Consider the following 19,934-nt stretch of genomic DNA (forward strand, 5'->3'; position numbering starts at 1 on the left):
ATGACCTTATTTTATTTTTATTTATTTTGCTTCCATCTCTTTGCCGACTACATAAAGAGAGTTTGGTTTTGTTCAGCAACAAAGAACAAATCTTAGAAAACAGTTAAGTGAATGAAATGCAATTTAAAATGAAAAAATAAACAGGAAAATGTGCATATGTGAAAATTTGCAACTCGGATGTTCATAACAAGAGGAGCTAGCGTACTTCATTTACCTCTGCAAGTGTTATGCATGTGCACTCCACATTCTCTCTTTTACACACACACTGTCTGAAACTGCTTGTCCCAAGCGTGGTCACGGCAAACAGGAGACTAACCCGGCAACAAAGGGTGCAAGGCTGAGGGGGGAAGGGACACCACCCCCAGGATGGGATGCCTGTCCGCTGCAAGGTACCCCAAGCAGGAGTCAAACCCCATACCCACCACACAGCAAGATCCGGCCAAGCCCCCCTCCTTTACTCATGATATTATTTCAGACCATCATGCAATGATAATGATAAAGCATCTTCACTGTCATAATCATCATGAAATAATGAAAGATTAAAGAAAAATAGTGAATTACGAAATAAAAACAGAAGCCACTTGCTGCTTGAAGAAGATGGTGAACAAAGAGGCAAAGAGATAAAAAGAGGAGTCATCTGTCATAGTGTGGTGGTAAGGAGGGCAATTGGTTTTCCCATATTTAATAGAATATTTATATAATGCAGAGGACAGCCACTGTGCAGAAACTTCAGAAGACATTGTTTACATTGATGGGAACCTCTCCAAAAAATGAAGAAGAATTATGAAATTGCTCAATCAGCTACAGCCAATTTCCATAAACTGGACACCGACCGCCATGTTTTGAATGCATTACATGTTGCAGTTATTTAAAGAGCTCAGGTATTCTTTGAAAAAACCAATTGAGCAGGATTCTATCCTTTGCTTCTCTCCTATGCAGGTCTCTGGCAATTGGTGTCCAACCATGACAAGTCATGCGGTCATACTATCTGTATACATTGTCACCTTCCTGATTGGCCTGCCAACCAACATCTTGTCACTGTGCGCCTTCTCCATCAAAGTACACAGCAAGCCCATGCCCACCGATATCCTACTGCTCAACCTCACTGTGTCAGACCTCCTCTTCCTCATTGTCCTACCTCTAAAGATGCATGAGGCAGCTTCAGAAATGAAGTGGCTGTTCCCTTACTTCCTGTGCCCCATCACCTCCTTCTTCTTCTTTTCGACCATCTACACCAGCTCTCTTTTGCTCATGGCTGTCAGCGTGGACCGCTACCTGGGTGTGGCTTTCCCTGTCCGCTATAGGCTGATGCAGAAACCACTGTATGCTGGGATAGCCAGTGTGATCATTTGGGTTGTCAGCTCAGGTCACTGTAGTATTGTTTTCATCACAGAGCACCTTCTCTCACGGAACACCTCCTTTGACCCTGAGAAATGCTATGATGACTTCTCTCAAGAGCAGCTGAACATCTTGCTCCCTGTCCGGCTTGAATTCTTTTTTGTCATTTTCCTGGCCCCTCTCTTAATCTGCACTTTCTGTTATTTGAGCTGTATTCGAATCCTTTACTCTCAGCCAAGGATCTGCCAGAAGAAGAAGAAGAAGGCCATAGGCATGGCCCTGGGCACCCTCCTGGTGTTTGTCATCTGCTTTCTACCATACAATGTCTCCCATGTCATTGGCTTCCTGGAGGGGAAGAGCCCAGACTGGAGGTCCTACACTCTACTGCTCAGCACCTTCAACACCTGCCTGGATCCAATCATCTTCTACTTTTCTTCCTCCACCTTCCAGAACATGGTCAAATATTTCCTTTTCAAGGTCCTTGGATTACGTAAAAGCATACTGAGGTCTGAAAGACAATCAAACGTAACACCAGAAACTGGAAATGGATATGATCCCTGAATTGCCGAGTGTTTGTTGTAATATTATTTTAAAATTTATTTTTCTAATAAAACTGATGGCCAATCAAAAATGTGATACATCTTTTGTAATATTTTTGATGGGGCATCACTTTTATTATAAAATTCAAATGTGTTGTAATTCCAGGTTGTAACACAGCAAATTGTTGTATTCTTGGACGTGAATAGTTTCTACATGCAGTGTGTTTAAGACCGCTACAGACCACTTTTTCCAATAGGCGTATGTACAGTTTCTCAACTTTCAGCTACTTTGTCTCTTCAATAGTTGTGTTTTCAGTGAATGTCAGAATCTAATTCCTAAGTCCCTTTGACATTAGACAGCTTGCACAGCTGGTGTTATAGTGGTTAGAGCGACTGCCTTTGGACCCAGTGGTTGCAGATTTGATACCTACTACCCGCTATCTTTGTGCAAGGTACGTACCCTAAATTGCTCTAATAAAGTTGCCTAGCTGTGTAAATAGGTAAATAATTATAAGTAGCTTAACACTGTAAGTTGCTTTCAAGAAAAGTCTCAGCTAACTATAACGTGCATTAGAAAGATATCTTTATATTTTTGTGATTTCATTCATAAGCTTTCAAATTAGCCTATTAAAAAAACAGCACTGGATGCTATGAATTTCGTAGCTCTTCCTATGAAAAGCCCTTCTTTTTTCTTTGCAAAAAGTCATGGTATTTTACAGTACATGCAAGGAATAATTGCGATTAGCAGTCAATGTTTCCCACTACAACAAAAGACAAAAACACAGAGAAAATTTCCACAATAAAATTTCTAACTGTTCTTTTTTACTTTTTGTATTATTCAGCTATATAGCAATAATGATGATATATTTACAATCGTATAGAATTAAACTGAAATATTGCCCAAAATTTCATGTTTTTAAGCAGCTTTGTAAATGCATCTGCTGGTGGAATGTTGACAAAATATTAAGTAATGATAAAAGACTGGTTTAATTCTGTAAAGTAATTTGGAACTTCTTCAATGGAACTACTTGTTCAATGTAATTGTCATTTAGTAACGACTACTGAAAAATGTCACGAACACTTATGCAGCTACTCCTGTGATGAACATTGGTTCATATGGTGGAAAGAAACAAATTATTTGCACCTAACAATCACATGTCTGCATCTATGCCTCTATTCCTGCTAATGTAATACACACATTGTATTTTCTATGAGATATACATCGCATTAGAGAAAAGCGTAATGCAAAATGAATAAATGTAAAAGGAAAAATGAAAATGTAAGCACTGAAGCTTGATTGTGGTTATTAATAAAGTAGAACATACATTACTTCTTTAATTGTTGTCATTGTATATTTATTGAACTCCAGTCTCTGAAGAGGCAGTTAGAGAAACGTTATTAAAGATGGTGATTAGAATATTCTGTCTTAAAAAGTCACAAGTGATCCATTATGTATACATTACTTCTTCTTTTACTTAACAAATATGGTCTCACTTTACAGGTAATATTTTTATTAAACTTATCTGATTCACAACTATCCTGTAATTAGACAAAGACACTAATGCACAATATCTAACTTCTGCAAAAGATACACAGTTTTGGGCGTATCAGCAAGTGGCAACAGAAATATGGATGTTTGATTACAATATAGACACCATTCTGGCAGTGGCATTTGAAACAACAATGTCATTTTCTACAAATTCAAGTACATATTAAACGTGAGAGTGGGTCAGTTTAGGAGTAATAAAATATGAATATCATATTATCCTGTTACACTTAAAATGTACACAGGTTCCTTGTGTTACTGTAGTACAGGAATACTATAGTGAAGTTATGAATTTTATTTTTCTTTCTTTTTTATTTTTAAATGCACTTTCTATACTTATTTTTTCTGAAGGCATCCTGTTAGTAGACAGGCAGGTGGTAGCTGGCAGTTAAATTCATTTAAATGTAATAGCAGTATGAAATCGTCTTATTTTAACTTATTACCACATTGTTTACTCCATTGTCTGGTTATCATGAGAACTGGAGATCAATAACAAGATGAAAATGTGTGTTTATTGGAGGAATCAGGCAGCAGTTGTTATTGAATACGAGTTTATTTTCAGCCATTTTAGTTTGTTTTACAGTTTTTCTCAACTGTTTTGACACATTTCTCCAAATGAATGTAATTGCTCTCAAAACAATTAACACAGCCAACTAAACACACTCTTACCTTGACCAAACAGTTCAATTCCACTGCATAAAGAAGTACTGCCTTTTCTCCTACTAATGCATTTACTAAAATTAAATGCTAACATCAAACGTACAATTGTGTCGTCTGTTGATTGTATAATGTAGTCTGATGTACACACACAAATACATGAATACAAATACATGTTTATCGTGATGTTCTCTACTAAGGAGTTCTGTTGTATAACAGAAGCTACTGCCTCAACATCTCCGGATTCCTCTTCCATTGCTTGAAGAAGACAGTAAGGGTTGCGATCATACACTTTTCATCTCCAACAGGAGAAGAACGCCTCAATTCAGGAAAGGAGAATACGGTGGAAGGAACACCATCCTGAAATGTGGGTGATGCTCAAACCAGTCCCGCACCAGCGCCGAATGGTGGAATGGCACATTGTCCCAAACAACTACAAAATCTCGATCCATTTACTTCTGGTCAACCTGCAGGAAGAGGATTTCATTCAGGGAGTTCAAAAAAATTTGGATCCTTTCGGTGTTGTATGGCCCCAAGACAGCATTGTGGTGTGTGTGCCACAACACCAGTAGTTGAAATTGCGGCAGACATGGTGATGTTGCCTCCCCGTTCTCCAAGGACATTGACTGTGGCATGATGGCCAATCACATTCCTCCCTCTTCTCCTTTTTTTGTTAAGATTGAAACCACCTTGATCAATATACTGGTACTCAAAATGAGTAGCATTGCTATCCAACTCCAAAATCCTCTAGAGTAAGAATGCAAGGTACAGTAAGTTAGTGTTTTTTAAAGTAATGCCACTGATATACTGTTTTTACTGTGACTGTTGCAGAACAGTCTGAGTTCCCCCTTTGCAACAGCACTATGCCCAGAGACGCCTGAATTTTTCCACTCACAGTGGAATAATATATAGATAATATCTTTGTATTTACGGTAAAAGTGCAGTAATTGTGTGGCTTACGGGTACTTGAACAAACTGGAATTGCAACTCCTTCACTCTGATAGAGTTCCTCTCAAAGAGAACTTTGTATACATGCTTCCTCCGGATGGCATTTCTCCTTACAACATGATCAGTTGTGGCAAGACTGCATTGCTGAATATTCTGGAATACTTGGTTGTCCTATGTTATTCTTTGCTTTGAGGCCGATGGTGTTGTTCTGGACCACCATGTCAACAATGGCATGCTCTTGTTCAATTGAAAGGAGTCTTGTTCGTCCACCTGAATGTTGTCAAACTTCTATTCTGACAAATGTTTGGCTGAGTACAAACATTTATAGTAGAGAACTAGAGTACTAGAGTCTAACCATAGGAGTACAATGGTATGGTTACTTACCTGTTTTTACTCTGAAATGTGTGGATAATTGAAGTCATTGTGGATCTGTTTATGCTGGGCTGAACTCTCTGTCCAGCTTCTCTGAAGGAGAGACCATGATTTATGGTCAATTAGGATGGTCCTCATTTCATTTGAAACCCGTCTGTACCCAGTCCTTCTGCATCTCCTCCCTCCTCTTCCACCCTGCTGTCCCCTTCCTATCTGCTCATATCTTGTTACATTTTCTTCTCTTGCTCTTTCCGCTACACCATTGCCCTCCACTCTAAGCATCTCTTCTCCCTCTACTCCTCTTCATTCTCCTCTTCCTACATCCTCACCTCCTCTCACCTCATATCCCTCTACCTCTTCCACTCTTCATCTTTCTCTACCCGCTCCACCACCTCTCACTCTTACATGTCTTCCTTTTCTCCTTCTCATTCTTGTTCTTTTCCCCTTTTATAGTTATGGGGGGGGGCAGGGTGGCGTGGTGGTACAATGGGTTGGACTGGGTCCTGCTCTCCAGTGGGTCTGGGGTTTGAGTCCTGCTTGGGGTGCCTTGCGATGGACTGGTGTCCCGTCCTGGGTGTGTCCCCTCCCCCTCCAGCCCTGTGCCCTGAGCTGCCAGGTTAGGCTTCAGCTCCATGTGACCCCATATGGGACAGGCGATTCAGATGGTGTGTGTGTGTGTGTGTCTGTGTGTAGTTGTAGGAATTGTGATAACTGTGTAATCAATTAGGAAATTTGCATTTTCTGTGTTGTGTGTTTTACTAAATCAGCAGATATCAATTTGGGGCTCATTGAGAACATACCATGTGAAACTGAGCATTGAACAAATGACAGAGTTTTGCTTGTTATGTTTAGCAAAATGGTACATAAATGTTTGTGATTTGTGTTAAACCAACGAAAGACATGCTTTTTTCCTGATATATTACAGTTCTGGTTGGCTGTATGAACTGTTGTGCAAACACTGCAGAATTTTGTTCACAGTGTTTTGGGAAAAGTATGCATGTCATTTGAAAGTAGTATGAGATAGACAAGAACTTACAATCTACAGTATTTAGGACAATGAATGAAGTGTTCAGATGGCTGTGTTAATTGTTTTGAGAGCAGTGACCGGAGTTTGGAGTAATGTGTGAAATCAAGCGAGAAAAACTGTAATGTACTTCAAAAATAAAAGATGTTTTGGAAAATGTTTCTTCTTCTTCATCTTCTTCTTTTTCTTCTTCTTCTTCTTCTTCTTCTTCTTCTTCTTCTTATTATTATTATTATTATTATTATTAGATTATATCATATCTTATCATATATGTTATATATGAGATTTTTATAAAACCTATCCTGTAAACAAATTAAAAGACATCTGCATTATTAAGCTTTTATTGTGAAAAAGTGGTAAAAGCAACTTTTGATTTTCAAATAAATTTAATTATAAACAGAATTCTGGTCCTGCTTATTGTGTTTGTAAGATGATCAGCCATCAGCAGCTAGCTGTGTCAAACAATGCAGTTATGGTATAAATGCAGAAGTTTTAATCATCGTCTTGACACGTAGCATGGTGTAACATCCCGCCTCATTGCACCGTCAGCAGGGTTACATAATAAGGGCAGGGGACAGGACTGAGGAACATGAGTGTTAGTATTTCTCTGCATGTCTTCACAAGAGGGATATGTTGGCCTAAAATCACAAACATGAATAACTATCAATAACGACCCTTGATGTCTGGCCATTGCATATAGAAACATTTGCACTTGAGCAGTAAGGCATCATCAAAGATCCACAGCTTTCTCACTGTTACAATATTTTAATCTGAACACAACCCACAATATTGTGCAACATGTTAGCTGTCACTCCACAGGAAGATGAGCTGTATTTTAGATTAGTCGTTTTTTTGTAAGCCATTGCATTTTTCCCATTTTTACAACTCAGTACTTGAGGTGCAGTTCCTTCTCTAAGGTTGCTAAGTCTTTTTTTCTGGAATTGACTAATTATTACACATTGTTGATGGAGTCAGTCCACGCTAAACAAGCTCAGCTTAATGTTGAAAATTTCAGATTAAGTTTTGTATAGCTGCTCGTGTGATGTACATTTGTTTATATGGTAGAAAGAAACTAACTGTACTTAAGTATCATGTGTCTGCATCCAAGTCTCTCTTTCTGCTAATGTAATGCACACATTTTATCTTCTATGAGATGTATGTTGCTTTGGAGAAAAGTGTCTGCTAAATGAATAAATGTAAATGTAAATGTGAGTACAGCTATTACTTGAGGGAATAAATGAAGTTCAGAAAAGGCCTGGCACCTTATACTTCTATAAACCCTCCTCCTTAATGCCCATGGGACCAAGTGGAATCACAGTACATCATGGTTTGCAAATTCCACCATTCTTTGTTATAAAGCCCATACACCTTTAGACAAACAACGAGTTTAACTCTGGACAAGTATCCGGAACGTCACCAGAACACCATGACATAGGCTTTCTGGGGGAAGACTCAGGGGTGTGATCACGGTGGTCTTCTGTTCTTCTTTTTCAAGATGGAAACTACCACCTTGGTCAGCTACTGATAAAGTACTGTAGTGTGCAGCACCAGGGGTTTCAGTGAGGTGAAGAAGGAGACAGAGGCAACATTCATCTCAAACATTTTATTGAACACCAACAAGAGTGAAATAATGCTTTTGGTTTGAGAACCCTGTTTCCTCCAGACTCTATGCCTCAAGACAGCTTTCCCAGCCTGCTTAACACCCCCAAAGCTCTTCCTTCCAACTAGCAAACACGGTCACCAAATAATTTTCCCCAGAAGTGCCCCCAGTGGTTGCACACTTACATTTTACATTTTCTCATAATGCAACTATTTACAATAAGTGCATTCCCCGCTCAAGCACCGGTAATGCGGGTCGTTACAGACTGGCGTACTGTCCCAGCCTTCCAAATAATGTTTAAGACCCTTGAAGTTAATAGAAAGTCCTACATGATCATGCCTGTGAGACACTAACATTTTGACTTTGAGTCTTCAGTCTAAGTCAGTGGACATATATGGAAATTCTCGGTGTATTCTCTCTATCTGTATGTTTTTCTGACCTTGTGCTGTTCATGAAACCAATTTTAAATACAAAAGAAATCTTCGCACAACAGACTGCTTCCACAGAACATCTAGTGTTCTTTTAGCCGATTTTAAATATATGGTTTTCCTTTTAACTATTTCTCTTATGGGGTACCTCATGGCCAAATTTCACTTCCTTATCAAAGAAACTTGGTCATAAATAATTGCCTTATAAAATGCAATTTGTGAATTTGTTTCTGAGCTGTGTGCTCTGCAGTTACAAGCAGCTCTTTATAACTAAAAATACATTTGTTCTTAATATGGGGGGGTTTCCAGAGTGTGTGCATCATCACAGCACTGCACAAACACTAGTATCTCACATCTGGAATACCCATGTTTCTTCCCAAAGTAAAATGCTTATGTAGTGTATTTGTGTTATGTTTTGATCTTTTTACTGCACCTATGGTTTTTGTTAATGGTCATTGTGAAATGATTATCACTGTTGTCTCATTAATTTTACTTCAGGAAATAGCTCAATAATACCAAATTCTTGAATTTTTTGTTCATGTTATAAGCTAACTGAATTAATAACTGCATTATTAATATTAACATGAAAATTACTAAAATGCATTTCAGACCGGAGGGGTTCAGTGGCACGGTGGGTTGGACTGGGTCCTGCTCTCTGGTGGGTCTGGGGTTCGAGTCCCACTTGGGGTGCCTTGCGACAGACTGGCGTCCTGTCCTTGGTGTGTCCCCTCCCCCTCCAGTCTTATGCCCTGAGTTGCCGGGTTAGGCTCCGGTTCCCCGTGACCCCGTATGGGACAAGTGGTTCAGAAAGGGTGCGTGCGTGCATTTTAGACCACAGTTTTGAAAAAAAAGTTAAACAGGAAAAATTACTTTTCAAGGCTGCTTTATGGGTTCAGGGTGCATATAAAAAGTAAAATGGTATAAAACAGACAAACATAGGACAATTATGGGAGCTCTGTGCTAGGTATAGACATGGGTATACAATTTTGTCAGTCTGCTATGAATAATATTTATTCAACAGACATCCACTGACATTTTAAAACTCTTAAATGCTGAAATTCTTCAAAAATGTCCAAACATACTGTAGTTTGAGAACACAAACCAAACTGACCAAGATTTTATCCTTTGCTTCTCTCTTTTACAGGTCCCTGGCAGTTGGTCTCCAACCATGACAAGGCATGCGGTCATACTATCTGGATACATTGTCACCTTCCTGATTGGCCTGCCAACCAACATCTTGTCACTGTGCGCCTTCTCCATCAAAGTACACAGCAAGCCCATGCCCACCGATATCCTACTGCTCAACCTCACTGTGTCAGACCTCCTCTTTCTCATTGTCCTGCCGCTAAAGATGCATGAGGCAGCTTCAGAAATGAAATGGTTGTTCCCCTACTTCCTGTGCCCCATCACCTCCTTCTTCTTCTTTTCGACCATCTACACCAGCTCTCTTTTGCTCATGGCTGTCAGCGTGGACCGCTACCTGGGTGTGGCTTTCCCTGTCCGCTATAGGCTGATGCAGAAACCACTGTATGCTGGGATAGCCAGTGTCGTCATCTGGGTTGTCAGTTCTATTCACTGCAGTTTTGTCTTCATCACAGAGTATCTCATCGCACAGAACACCACTTTGAACACTGAAATCTGTTACGATAACTTCTCCGGAGAGCAGCTGAACGTCTTGCTCCCTGTCCGGCTGGAGATCTCTATAGTCATTTTCCTGGCCCCTCTCTTGATCTGCACCTTTTGTTACCTCAGCTGTATTCGAATCCTTTACTCTCAGCCAAGGATCTGCCAGAAGAAAAAGAAGAAGGCCATAGGCATGGCCCTGGGCACCCTACTGGTATTTGTCATCTGCTTTCTCCCATTCAATGTCTCCCATGTCCTTGGCTTCCTGGAGGGGAAGAGCCCAGCCTGGAGGTACTACACTCTACTGCTCAGTGCATTCAACACCTGCCTGGATCCTTTCATTTTCTACTTCTCCTCTTCCATCTTCCAGGACATGGTTAAACATTTTCTTTTCAGGGCTCTTGAATTGTGCTGCAGGATTTTCAAGACCAAGAACAAACATGATGCTCGAAAGTATTCTCATTGAATTAATAGTTGATCCATTGAATTATTCAGGGGAAGGGTAAAATATAACATCAGTACAATGCATTTATTTCTCTCTAGATATCTATATTTCAGTTACCAGTAGTCAGTACCTGACATCATTTTATCCTGTCTTGCATACTTTTTTATACTTTTCTGCTTGCTTACTATAAATGGTAGATATTCATATTAGCATTTCAGTATTTATATCACTTAAACTTTGCAATGGATATTCTAGATCTAATTATAAAAGCATGCCATTTGCATGGGTTTACAGTAAATGAAAGGAACCAGTGCAGTGAGAAGTCAGTATTGTACTCATTATGCATGTGACTGGATGAGTTGTGTTGTAGAAATTGTAAGGTTTTTGAGTTACAGATGCTCAAAAGAGGGTGGGACACCGTTATGTGCAGGTAATGCTAGGAATTCCCCTTTTATAGGCATTTTTCTCTTCAGTTAACCAGTGCCAAAATAAGATTGAGGAAAATGGAAAAGCAACCCAATACACCTCATAAAGTCACATGCATAATGTCACACATTGATTTGTTTAACAGGCCCTTCCTTTAGCAATCATTTTTTGTAGTGACATAGAATGATTACTAATGATTATCCAAGGTGAGTTATGATGCTAGATGGACTGCACTGAATGCACTGAACTGAACTACCTACTGAACTACCTGCAGTCCTCATAAGTTACATGGAGAGCACATGCAAATATGCTTGAGCAACTACTATGGAAAGTATTGTGCTCATTATGGAAATATAAACTAATTTGTTCACTAGCTTCTATGATATGGTATCTGAAGCTATTTGTAACACTGCTATTATAAAGTGTATCTGTTCATAATTATTCATTAAATGCTGAATTCTGTACAATGTGTAACCTGATATTTCACAAGCACATTTTACAGTAATTCATGGAAATAAATACTTGATAATGTAAAGTATGCATGAAAATAATGCCTTCATATGTATGTGAGATGATAATGATTCTCATAACTGATGACATCTTGACAAATTTCTGTGCTTACATAAATTTGTTAGCTGTAGAAATGTAGGCCTTTCCAGTACACTTCTCAGTTGCACACAGACCCTCTGTAATACATTCAAATCCCCAGATGACGTGGCCAACCAATGGAACTTCATCTTCCAAAGGTTTATTTTTTTACCTAGTTCTTTGAATTTTTTTTTCATCCCTCAGTTGCTGCTTGTCTTATTTCGCAATATTATATTATATATTATATGGTGTATGGTGTCACAGTGGGCTTGGCTGGGTCCTGCTCTCAGGCGGGTCTGGGGTTCAAGTCCTGCTTGAGATGTCTTGGGACAAACGTGTGTCCCCTCCCCCTCCAACTTTATGCCCTGTGTTGCTGGGTTAGACTCTAGTTTGCAGCAAACCTGCTTGGGACAAGCAGTTTCAGATAGTGTGTGCGTGTGTATTATATATTATGTATGCTTGCTTCCAGTATGGACCTTGAAAATAAATTCTGCAGCATGCCTCTGTTATAACACTCCAAAAGTGAAAAAGTCAGTGTCCCCAGACACATATCTACAATGTACATGAATGTGCTGCCTCTGTAGCAGGCAGTGTCAGCAGTTTACTAACTATGAACTGTACTTATTTCCTTCATACTTGCACTCATTTGTTACCTTAGTACACTGTGTCTTGCTCAGCAACTTCCATCACCATGTTCAGAAAGGCACAATATAAAACTGAACTGAATTGAACCAACATTTTCCACTGTGAGTACAACTCACACACGCACACTTTCTGACCCGCTTGTCCCATACGGGGTCACGGGGAACCGGAGCCTAACCCGGTAACACAGGGCGTAAGGCTGGAGGGGGAGGGGACACACGTTTGTCCCAAGACATCTCAAGCAGGACTTGAACCCCAGACCCGCCTGAGAGCAGGACCCAGCCAAGCCCACTGTGACACCACACACCATATAATATATAATATAATAATGCCAGTCCATCGCAAGGCACCCCAAGCAGGGCTTGAACCCCAGACCCAGCAGAGAGCAGGACCCAGTCCAACCCACTGCACCACCGCACCCCTGTTAGTACAGCTTGAACATGAAAATCTGACACAATGAGAGTTGTAAAGAAAACGTTCAGGGACATTATACCAGTAATCTTATAATAATTATTATAATTAAATTGCAATATAATTGTTTATTATAATTAATAGTTTCAGTAATTTGAGGACAAACTTTATTATTTTTTTGAAAGTGAAGCTAAACTCAAACATCTTTTCACAGATGTCTTTATAAACACCCTATTGATTACTGAATTTCTTTTCTTAAAACTTTGAGGGAAATAAAGTACCAAAAAAGAAGCTGAACCAGTCTCTTCCCCCTTTTTAGCGTGACCCAGCCACTCTTCTGCATTCGTGCATTCGGAAAGCACACATATAGAACATACCTGCAAAACAAAGATGAGAAGCTGACAAACCAGATTCTTTCTATTGCAACATTACAGAAGGTTCACTGAATAAGCACAGTTACTACAGCATCCACAGTATAGCAGAAATAAATAAACATTAACTATGAAAGTTAACAAAAATATACTGAAAAATATAAATCCATCTATTTTCTTCTATACCCTTGTGCTCTCTTTTCTTCAGCATAAGTTTACTATGTCCTCTACTATAAATGCACATGCACAAGGTAGCATTGTCAAAAACATATTTTGGAAAGAATGACAGCCATTCCTGGTGACAACTTGTTAAGTGGAAGTGAGCACAAGGTGTAGCCTCATCAGCTGAGAACAGCATCACAAAACACTGAACTGAAAGAAAAATCTGGAGATTGTGAGGAAGTTGAGAATTTGAATTACTGCTTCTGAATATTAAAATAACTCTATGCTTCATGACTTGATTTCATAGTTTTGTTACTTGCTGAGTTTTTCTTTGCCCCTTAATATTATACTATTTCAGCCAAAAGGCCCAAACTTGAATTTTTTTTTTTTATTTTTGTAAGCAACGGTTGTTTCGGGTTTCTGTTGTTCACTAAAAATTTTAAAACTGTATAACAAAACCTACTGGAAGTCCACTCACTCAGTAGTACTGCCCCACACCCGAAGCAGGTAATATCCAGAACATATACCTTTCAGTATTTCACAGGGGAACTCACCTGCAAAGAAGGTCATGAGCAAGGCAACCCAGCCCAGGACATAGGACCAGGAAAAACGCCAGTCTCCAAAACGTTTTCCCAGGAAGTTCACAGTGACTCCTGTGTAGATTGCCATTGCAAGCAGGACAAAGAAGGCTGGTGAAGGAACAAGATGTCCAGTGAGCATCTGTGTTTTCATAGCATGGAGAGCAGTGATGATGCACACTGCTGTTGAAACAACACTCAAGTCAATAACTCATAATACTCACAAAGGAAACAGTTATTTGTGTGTGTTTTGTAATCCAACCAAGCAACCAATGTCAACAAGCACTTGTCCTGAGCTGGGTTGCGGAGAGCTGGAGCCTACCTGGCAGCACAGGGCGCAAGGCCAAAGCAGGAGGGGACACACCCAAGACAAGACGCCAGTCTGTCACAAGGCACCCCTAACAGGGCTTGAACCTGAGACCAGCCACACAGCAGGGACTGGCCAAACCCGCCACAATGTTTCATAATGCAATGCATAATTTATACTCACTAGAGATGAAGAACATGATCCCAGCAGCAAAGGAACGGTTGAATCTCTCAAAAGTGGAGAAGTGGGCGAATGACAGAATGCCAGCAATGATGCCCCCAAAGCAGGACATGGCAGACATGATCATGAAGGCTCGGGTGGCATTCCAATAAGCTTTGGGATGGGAGTTAGGCAGGGAAATAGTGGTACATCAGATTGATCATTACCTTTGTTTGTAATGTCAAAAGTCTGGAAACATTCAGTGAAATCTACATAGCTTGTCCTACTCAGAGAACAAGTGAACTACAATGTGGATTTTTTTCAAATTAAATGTCTCTTTTCTAACATGGAATTTGAAAAAGACAGCCTAAACTTGCACATATGGACGATAACAGTTTATCGGAAGAAGTTATCACACGTCAAAAGCTGACTGCAACATTTTCATGTGAATCTCGGAATAATACATTTCCTGTCCTAATAAGGTACTTTTCATTATCTTTGGTTAAAACCAAAGATAGGCTTTGTTTTAATGACTGTTTGGCTTTAATAAGGTCAACAGCTTTTTAACATTCACTCAGTGATTTACACTTTACATTACACAGATATATAAACCTGTTACGCCTGGAAAAAAATGTGTTGTATTCTGCATTTGCATGTTGTCCACACATTGTATACATGCCTGTGGAGACTTAAATGCTCATCACTAAAGAGTACTACTGCTTGGCATGCACAGGTGAGTACTGAAATGTGGTCACTGAGAACAATGGGACATCTTGTACTGGAATAATGGCTGAAAGCTTTTTTGACTTATTGAAACCGTAATGATGTTTTGCATTTGATCCAAAAGAAGCATGTGTGGTCACTGCTTCTGATGACAATTATAACAGTGACAGTGATAATGACACTGATGATATCAACAGTACTTCAGGAAACACAATCATATGATTTAACTCATCGCTCACCGATGCTGTCAGTCTGCATGTAACACTTATTCGACATGCAGTACCTCCACAGACCCTGGTGGGCAAAGTTTCCAGAGAGGCGGTACTGCATCCAGTAGTCGGTAGCTGTAGACACCACTAGCAGGATGTTCCCCACAATGGCACAGAAAAGGCCTCCCCCCATGAAGCTGTACATTGCAAAAGGTGCTGTGATGGCTGCAGAGAATAGATGGCAACAATAAGCATTGCAGTAGCCTAAGCTGAGTGGTTAAGTTTAAAACAGGGTAAAAATCCATTGTGTAGGGCACTTGGTTGACTTGAAATGTAAGCAACCAGTATAGGGAACAGCTGTAAAATAAGTCTGTTCGTCATACATAGATTTTTTTTTTCACTGGACCTCCAAGAATCATTACCACTGATTAAAATACTACACACAGCCGACACGTGGACCGGCATTACATTTACACTTGGTCACCGCCAGCATTCCTGTCAGTAGATGATGCACTGCTGTTCACATTTTGCATTTTACATTTTAAAAACACCAGCATCAGAAAACTGCAAAGCTGCCTTTCAGAAAGTACAAGTACATACATTTCAATGTATTTCTTGCTAAAATTACATTGATGAATACATGACAAAGTTCAAAACTGATATTATTTGTAACTATCATCACACAAAATGACAATTAAAACTTCAAATATTTTGCCAATTATTGCATTTATATGTGGTCCACTTATTTCTTACGTATGATATCAAGGTCAAAACTTTCCATCCTACGTATAACACTGGTTATAATATTAGATTGTTTAAAGGTCAAATTGATGTCATCACACAGCAATCAGTATTTTTGATTTATTTATTTATGTCACTGGCTTCCAGTTCAAAGACAGCTCACAGAAATGCAACACACTAAAAAACATTATCTATATTTTCATAAATCAGTTTGTGGAGGAAAAAGTTTGATCTCATATTAAAATTTGCACATGAACATTCAAAAGTGGACAAGGATCATGGTTTATTGTACAGTTTTGACTTTTGACATCAGCGCACTTGGCTTAGGAATTAATATTATAAACAGTTATTCATGCTTATAAGTAAATGTGTGTTTATGCATGCGTGTATTTATATATTTATTAATTTAAGTATTTGAGCGCTAATTAATAGTCACCGCAAGAATCCTTCTTACCTCAGTTTTCAGGTTGAAACTGTCTTATATATCAGCCTCTCTAGAGAGAGGGGGTGAAGGAGTGTGTACAAACCTGCTGGGAGCAAAATGTCAAAGAGAACTCTGTGGGCTGAATTCCAAAAAGTTATCCCCTCTGCTTTTTTGTTGATGGATGCAGAATCCTGTAACAACAATTGTCTAAAAAAAACAAATGCACTTGAAACAGGCCAGCCAGAGCAGGCAGCACGTGACTCTCATGTAGCCTCTGTAGTTAAAGGTGTAGGGAAAGGGGTGGGGAGTAGATGGATATGTGGAAGCCACCAGTTCACCAGAGTATAGTATCAGACCTCTGAAAACTTTTTTCTTTGTGTTTGCTGTTCTGGAACTGAACCACAGTGTTCAATGTAACATGCTGAAACACACAGTTTCTTTCACTAGACTGCAGTGGCCAACTGGGCCACACATACTGTACACTACATATAAATAAGAGATACTAGTCATGCAGGTTCACACTCATAAAATTACATATAGACAGACACCCACTTCCCTTCCTACACGTGTTTCACGTGTTTACACACATGCTAACAGAGAGAGAGGATAGCTTAGTGTTTCATTTTTACTGGGTTACAAATAAAATCAAGAAAATAATACTTTTTCATACTCAGGGAATGCTTGCACATATTGCTAAAAAATGACTTCAGCTGAAACTGAACTCAGCGCATTATCCCGCCCAGTATTTCCGGTTATTTTTACTAACCTAAAAACTTTGTTTTTGCAACTTGTCCAAAAAGTTCCAGTGAACCTTCTCTGGAGCAATCTGCGGGGATTGTTTTACATGCACACACACTTCAGCACCAATTTGCCAACATTCAGTCAGTCCAAACTCTAGTATTCCACCTCCCTAGTCCTTGCGACCTATCAAGACCAGGCCTTACGTCTCAACATACGCACAACAAACAATATTACCACACACATACAGATAAGCCCAAAGTTGGGGATTCCCAGCAACACAACTCTCATCTGCAGCTATTGATTTAGAGCAGTTATTCAACCCAACAACAAAGTACACATAGAACAAATGCTAGTGAGAACATTCACAAAAATGACAGAATGTAATAAATTCATTTAACTATGTATAGAAACTATGTTTAAAGCAAGGGAATCTGGGAGAAGAGCTTCCTACTTTCTCTCACATTGACAATCTCACCCAAACATAAACACTTAATGAGCCACATCATTAAAATGTCTCCATCCAGGAGGTACCATTCCTCATTAGGATGTTTTCTTCACCCATTCATTGGATAAGAAGATTCTGATAATGAATGACTGAATGAAATATATTGGTATGAATGAAAGAATGAACAAAATAACATTTAGTAAAAAGCCTGAAATTATATTTTTACATTACAAAATACATTTTAAGCACTGTCATCCATTTTTTTTTGTATTTTAATTTATTTTTAGTAGACTTATTTTTGAACCAGGAACACATTTTTTTGAAGAAAAAATGGAAGTTCTATCCCTTCACAACAGGAATTCCCGTAATGGGGTGATTTCACAGAATGAAATAACACTGTTATGTGGGGTAGAAAGGTGGTTTTTTTTTTTTGCTTTGGGACATTAACTAAAGCCTATAACTGGTCAGCTGAGCTGTCTTCAAGTCAAACCTCATTGTGCAGCAAATTCAGAATAGGCTGCCGATATTGGCATCAGGGGACATGATTAAAAAATGCTTGCTTCCAACATAGACCTTGAAAATGAATTCTACAGCACTTGAGACTTACATTTCTGCAGCTATGTCTCTTTCTCTTAATGTAATACATAAATTGTACTTTTGCTGAGATGTACACCACTTTGGACAAAAGCATCTGCTAAAGGAATAAATGCAAATGTATCTTAGTTACAACACTCCAGATATTAAAAGTCAGGGTCCACAGACATGTATCCGCATGGTATGTGAATGTGCCACCTCTGTAGCTGATAGTCTCAGCAGTTTGCATAAATGTCCTCAGAGTTGGCTCTCTGGCTTTTTGGTTCCTGGTGGACATTCAAACACAAAAGCACACTGTTAGCTCATAGTCACATGCCTGTTTCAGGGGGCTGAAATAATGTCATATTCTTCTCAGGCTCCAAAAATAGCAGTGTTAGGGCCTTCCTAAATAAAGTTTTGCAAACAAGTATAAATCCACTGTCTTTTTCCAATCTGCTCCACCTTTCCTGAGAAAATACACTTGGATCTTATGGAAACAAAATTATTTGTAAGACTAATTACACTATTAACATGTAGTCCACACTCAGGCCTGTTCATATTTGCAGCAAACTAAAACTTACCAGATCCACAGGACCACTGTATTCTACTTCATACACATCCATATCTGCTTGGTAAGATGTGCAAGGATGTTCTTCCTTTATCTTCATCTGTTCTTCTCGTATTTGCATAAGTTCCACCATGGACTTATCTGCTACACTACTTCTAGTTTGTCTGAGGAAGAAACAGGACAAACACAACAAACCAACCAAAACCGGAGTGGTAAACAGGGGACTGCAATAACAACTGGTACAAGATGTTTTCACGAAAACAAACACAAGTAGCCCAAATATTAACTTCTGATTCTAAATATTTTAGGTTTTTTTAATGTCTTATGTCGTATTCCATCCATCCATGTAATTTCAATAATTGCTTGTGCTAAGCAGGTTCACTGAAAACCATTGTGTACCAGTGTGAAGCATAGGACACAAGATGTAGAGAGGGTACACCCTGGACCATGCCAGGGTAATCACACACATGCAAACACATATATAGTCCGCCACCCATTCACATACAATAGGCAATTCACTAATCCCCTTGAAAGCCATGTCTATGGACTGTGGGAGGAAACCCAAACAGACATAGGCAAACTCCACAGAGACTGAGCAATGATCAAACCCATGTTCTGTTGCACCACCCAGGTGGTGTGAGGTGGCAATACCACAATGCCACCCCTTCTTCTAATTGTTTTGTTATTGTGTTGGGTGTGTTTTACTGAATAAAGAATACACTTTCACCACCAAGAGTTGGCCCATGACTTACAATCTTTTTAATAGCAATCATTTCAAAATGTAATTTTTTTTGAGAAGTGTTTAGTATTTATATTGTCATAAAAAAGGTACCAATTCAAATCATGCACCTATTGCCCTGACTCTTGGTGATCAGAAGCAGTAACAGCACCTTAAGATTTTGAAAAAAGTGGAGCAGGTAGAGAAGAAGAAAACAGAAGGTGAACAAGCTGTTGAGGATCCAATGCCCTCTATATCTACCAATTCTGAGCCTGCCACCTCTTCATCACCCTCCACCTCTGGGTCAGAGCTGATGCACGGTTATTGTTTGGACTTCAAGGTAAATAGCATACACCACATTTTTTTCAAATTATGCATTTATTTGTTATTATTACACTTGTATTGGTATAAATTTTGAGTGAACTGTAGTCTAAAACAAGGGATCAGAAGCTGAAGATGAGCATTAAAACTTTTATGTAACTCTTTATTGGGCTGTATTTTTTTTTTTTTTACAAAGTGTTGTAAATTCGGGGACTCAGAACACCTATTTGCATGTATGAGGCATCCGAGCTCACCAGAGGGAGGGGCTTGGAGTAAGGAGAATCAGCTCCTAAAGCTGCTCAGCTTG

General features: G+C 39.2%; 3 protein-coding genes across 3 annotated transcripts; 2 read left to right on the forward strand and 1 right to left on the reverse strand.

Moving 5' to 3' along the window:
- Nucleotides 1-963: 963 nt before the first annotated feature.
- Nucleotides 964-1,899, forward strand: LOC108919125 (free fatty acid receptor 3-like). The gene has a single exon (XM_018726904.2). The coding sequence runs from the start codon at nucleotides 964-966 to the stop codon at nucleotides 1,897-1,899; it is 936 nt and encodes a 311-aa protein (XP_018582420.2).
- A 7,307-nt stretch (nucleotides 1,900-9,206) lies between these two features.
- Nucleotides 9,207-10,756, forward strand: LOC108919146 (free fatty acid receptor 3-like). The gene has a single exon (XM_018726935.2). The coding sequence runs from the start codon at nucleotides 9,621-9,623 to the stop codon at nucleotides 10,539-10,541; it is 921 nt and encodes a 306-aa protein (XP_018582451.2). The 5' UTR covers nucleotides 9,207-9,620; the 3' UTR covers nucleotides 10,542-10,756.
- On the reverse strand, nucleotides 10,423-15,718 carry LOC108919147 (lens fiber membrane intrinsic protein-like). Its single transcript, XM_018726936.2, has 5 exons — nucleotides 15,127-15,718; nucleotides 14,189-14,338; nucleotides 13,675-13,809; nucleotides 12,869-12,964; nucleotides 10,423-10,486 (listed from the first exon to the last, which is right to left on the reverse strand). Exons 1-4 carry the CDS (start codon nucleotides 15,299-15,301, stop codon nucleotides 12,903-12,905), a joined length of 522 nt encoding a protein of 173 aa, XP_018582452.1. The 5' UTR covers nucleotides 15,302-15,718; the 3' UTR covers nucleotides 10,423-10,486; nucleotides 12,869-12,902.
- Nucleotides 15,719-19,934: the final 4,216 nt, after the last annotated feature.

This window comes from Scleropages formosus, chromosome 18 (assembly GCF_900964775.1).
Source record: "Scleropages formosus chromosome 18, fSclFor1.1, whole genome shotgun sequence".
In the NCBI taxonomy this organism is placed as follows: Eukaryota; Metazoa; Chordata; class Actinopteri; order Osteoglossiformes; family Osteoglossidae; genus Scleropages; species Scleropages formosus.

Excerpts from the sequence above, each read along its gene's own strand:
- LOC108919125 (XM_018726904.2), top strand. The coding sequence starts at position 964 with ATGACAAGTCATGCGGTCATACTATCTGTATACATTGTCACCTTCCTG.
- LOC108919147 (XM_018726936.2), bottom strand. The coding sequence starts at position 15,301 with ATGTACAGCTTCATGGGGGGAGGCCTTTTCTGTGCCATTGTGGGGAAC. Across the intron at positions 13,810-14,188 it reads GATCATGTTCTTCATCTCTA|CCTTCTTTGTCCTGCTTGCA; the intron begins GTGAGTATAAAT and ends TTCCTTCACCAG. Across the intron at positions 12,965-13,674 it reads GCTCATGACCTTCTTTGCAG|GTATGTTCTATATGTGTGCT; the intron begins GTGAGTTCCCCT and ends TTTGTTTTGCAG.
- LOC108919146 (XM_018726935.2), top strand. The coding sequence starts at position 9,621 with ATGACAAGGCATGCGGTCATACTATCTGGATACATTGTCACCTTCCTG.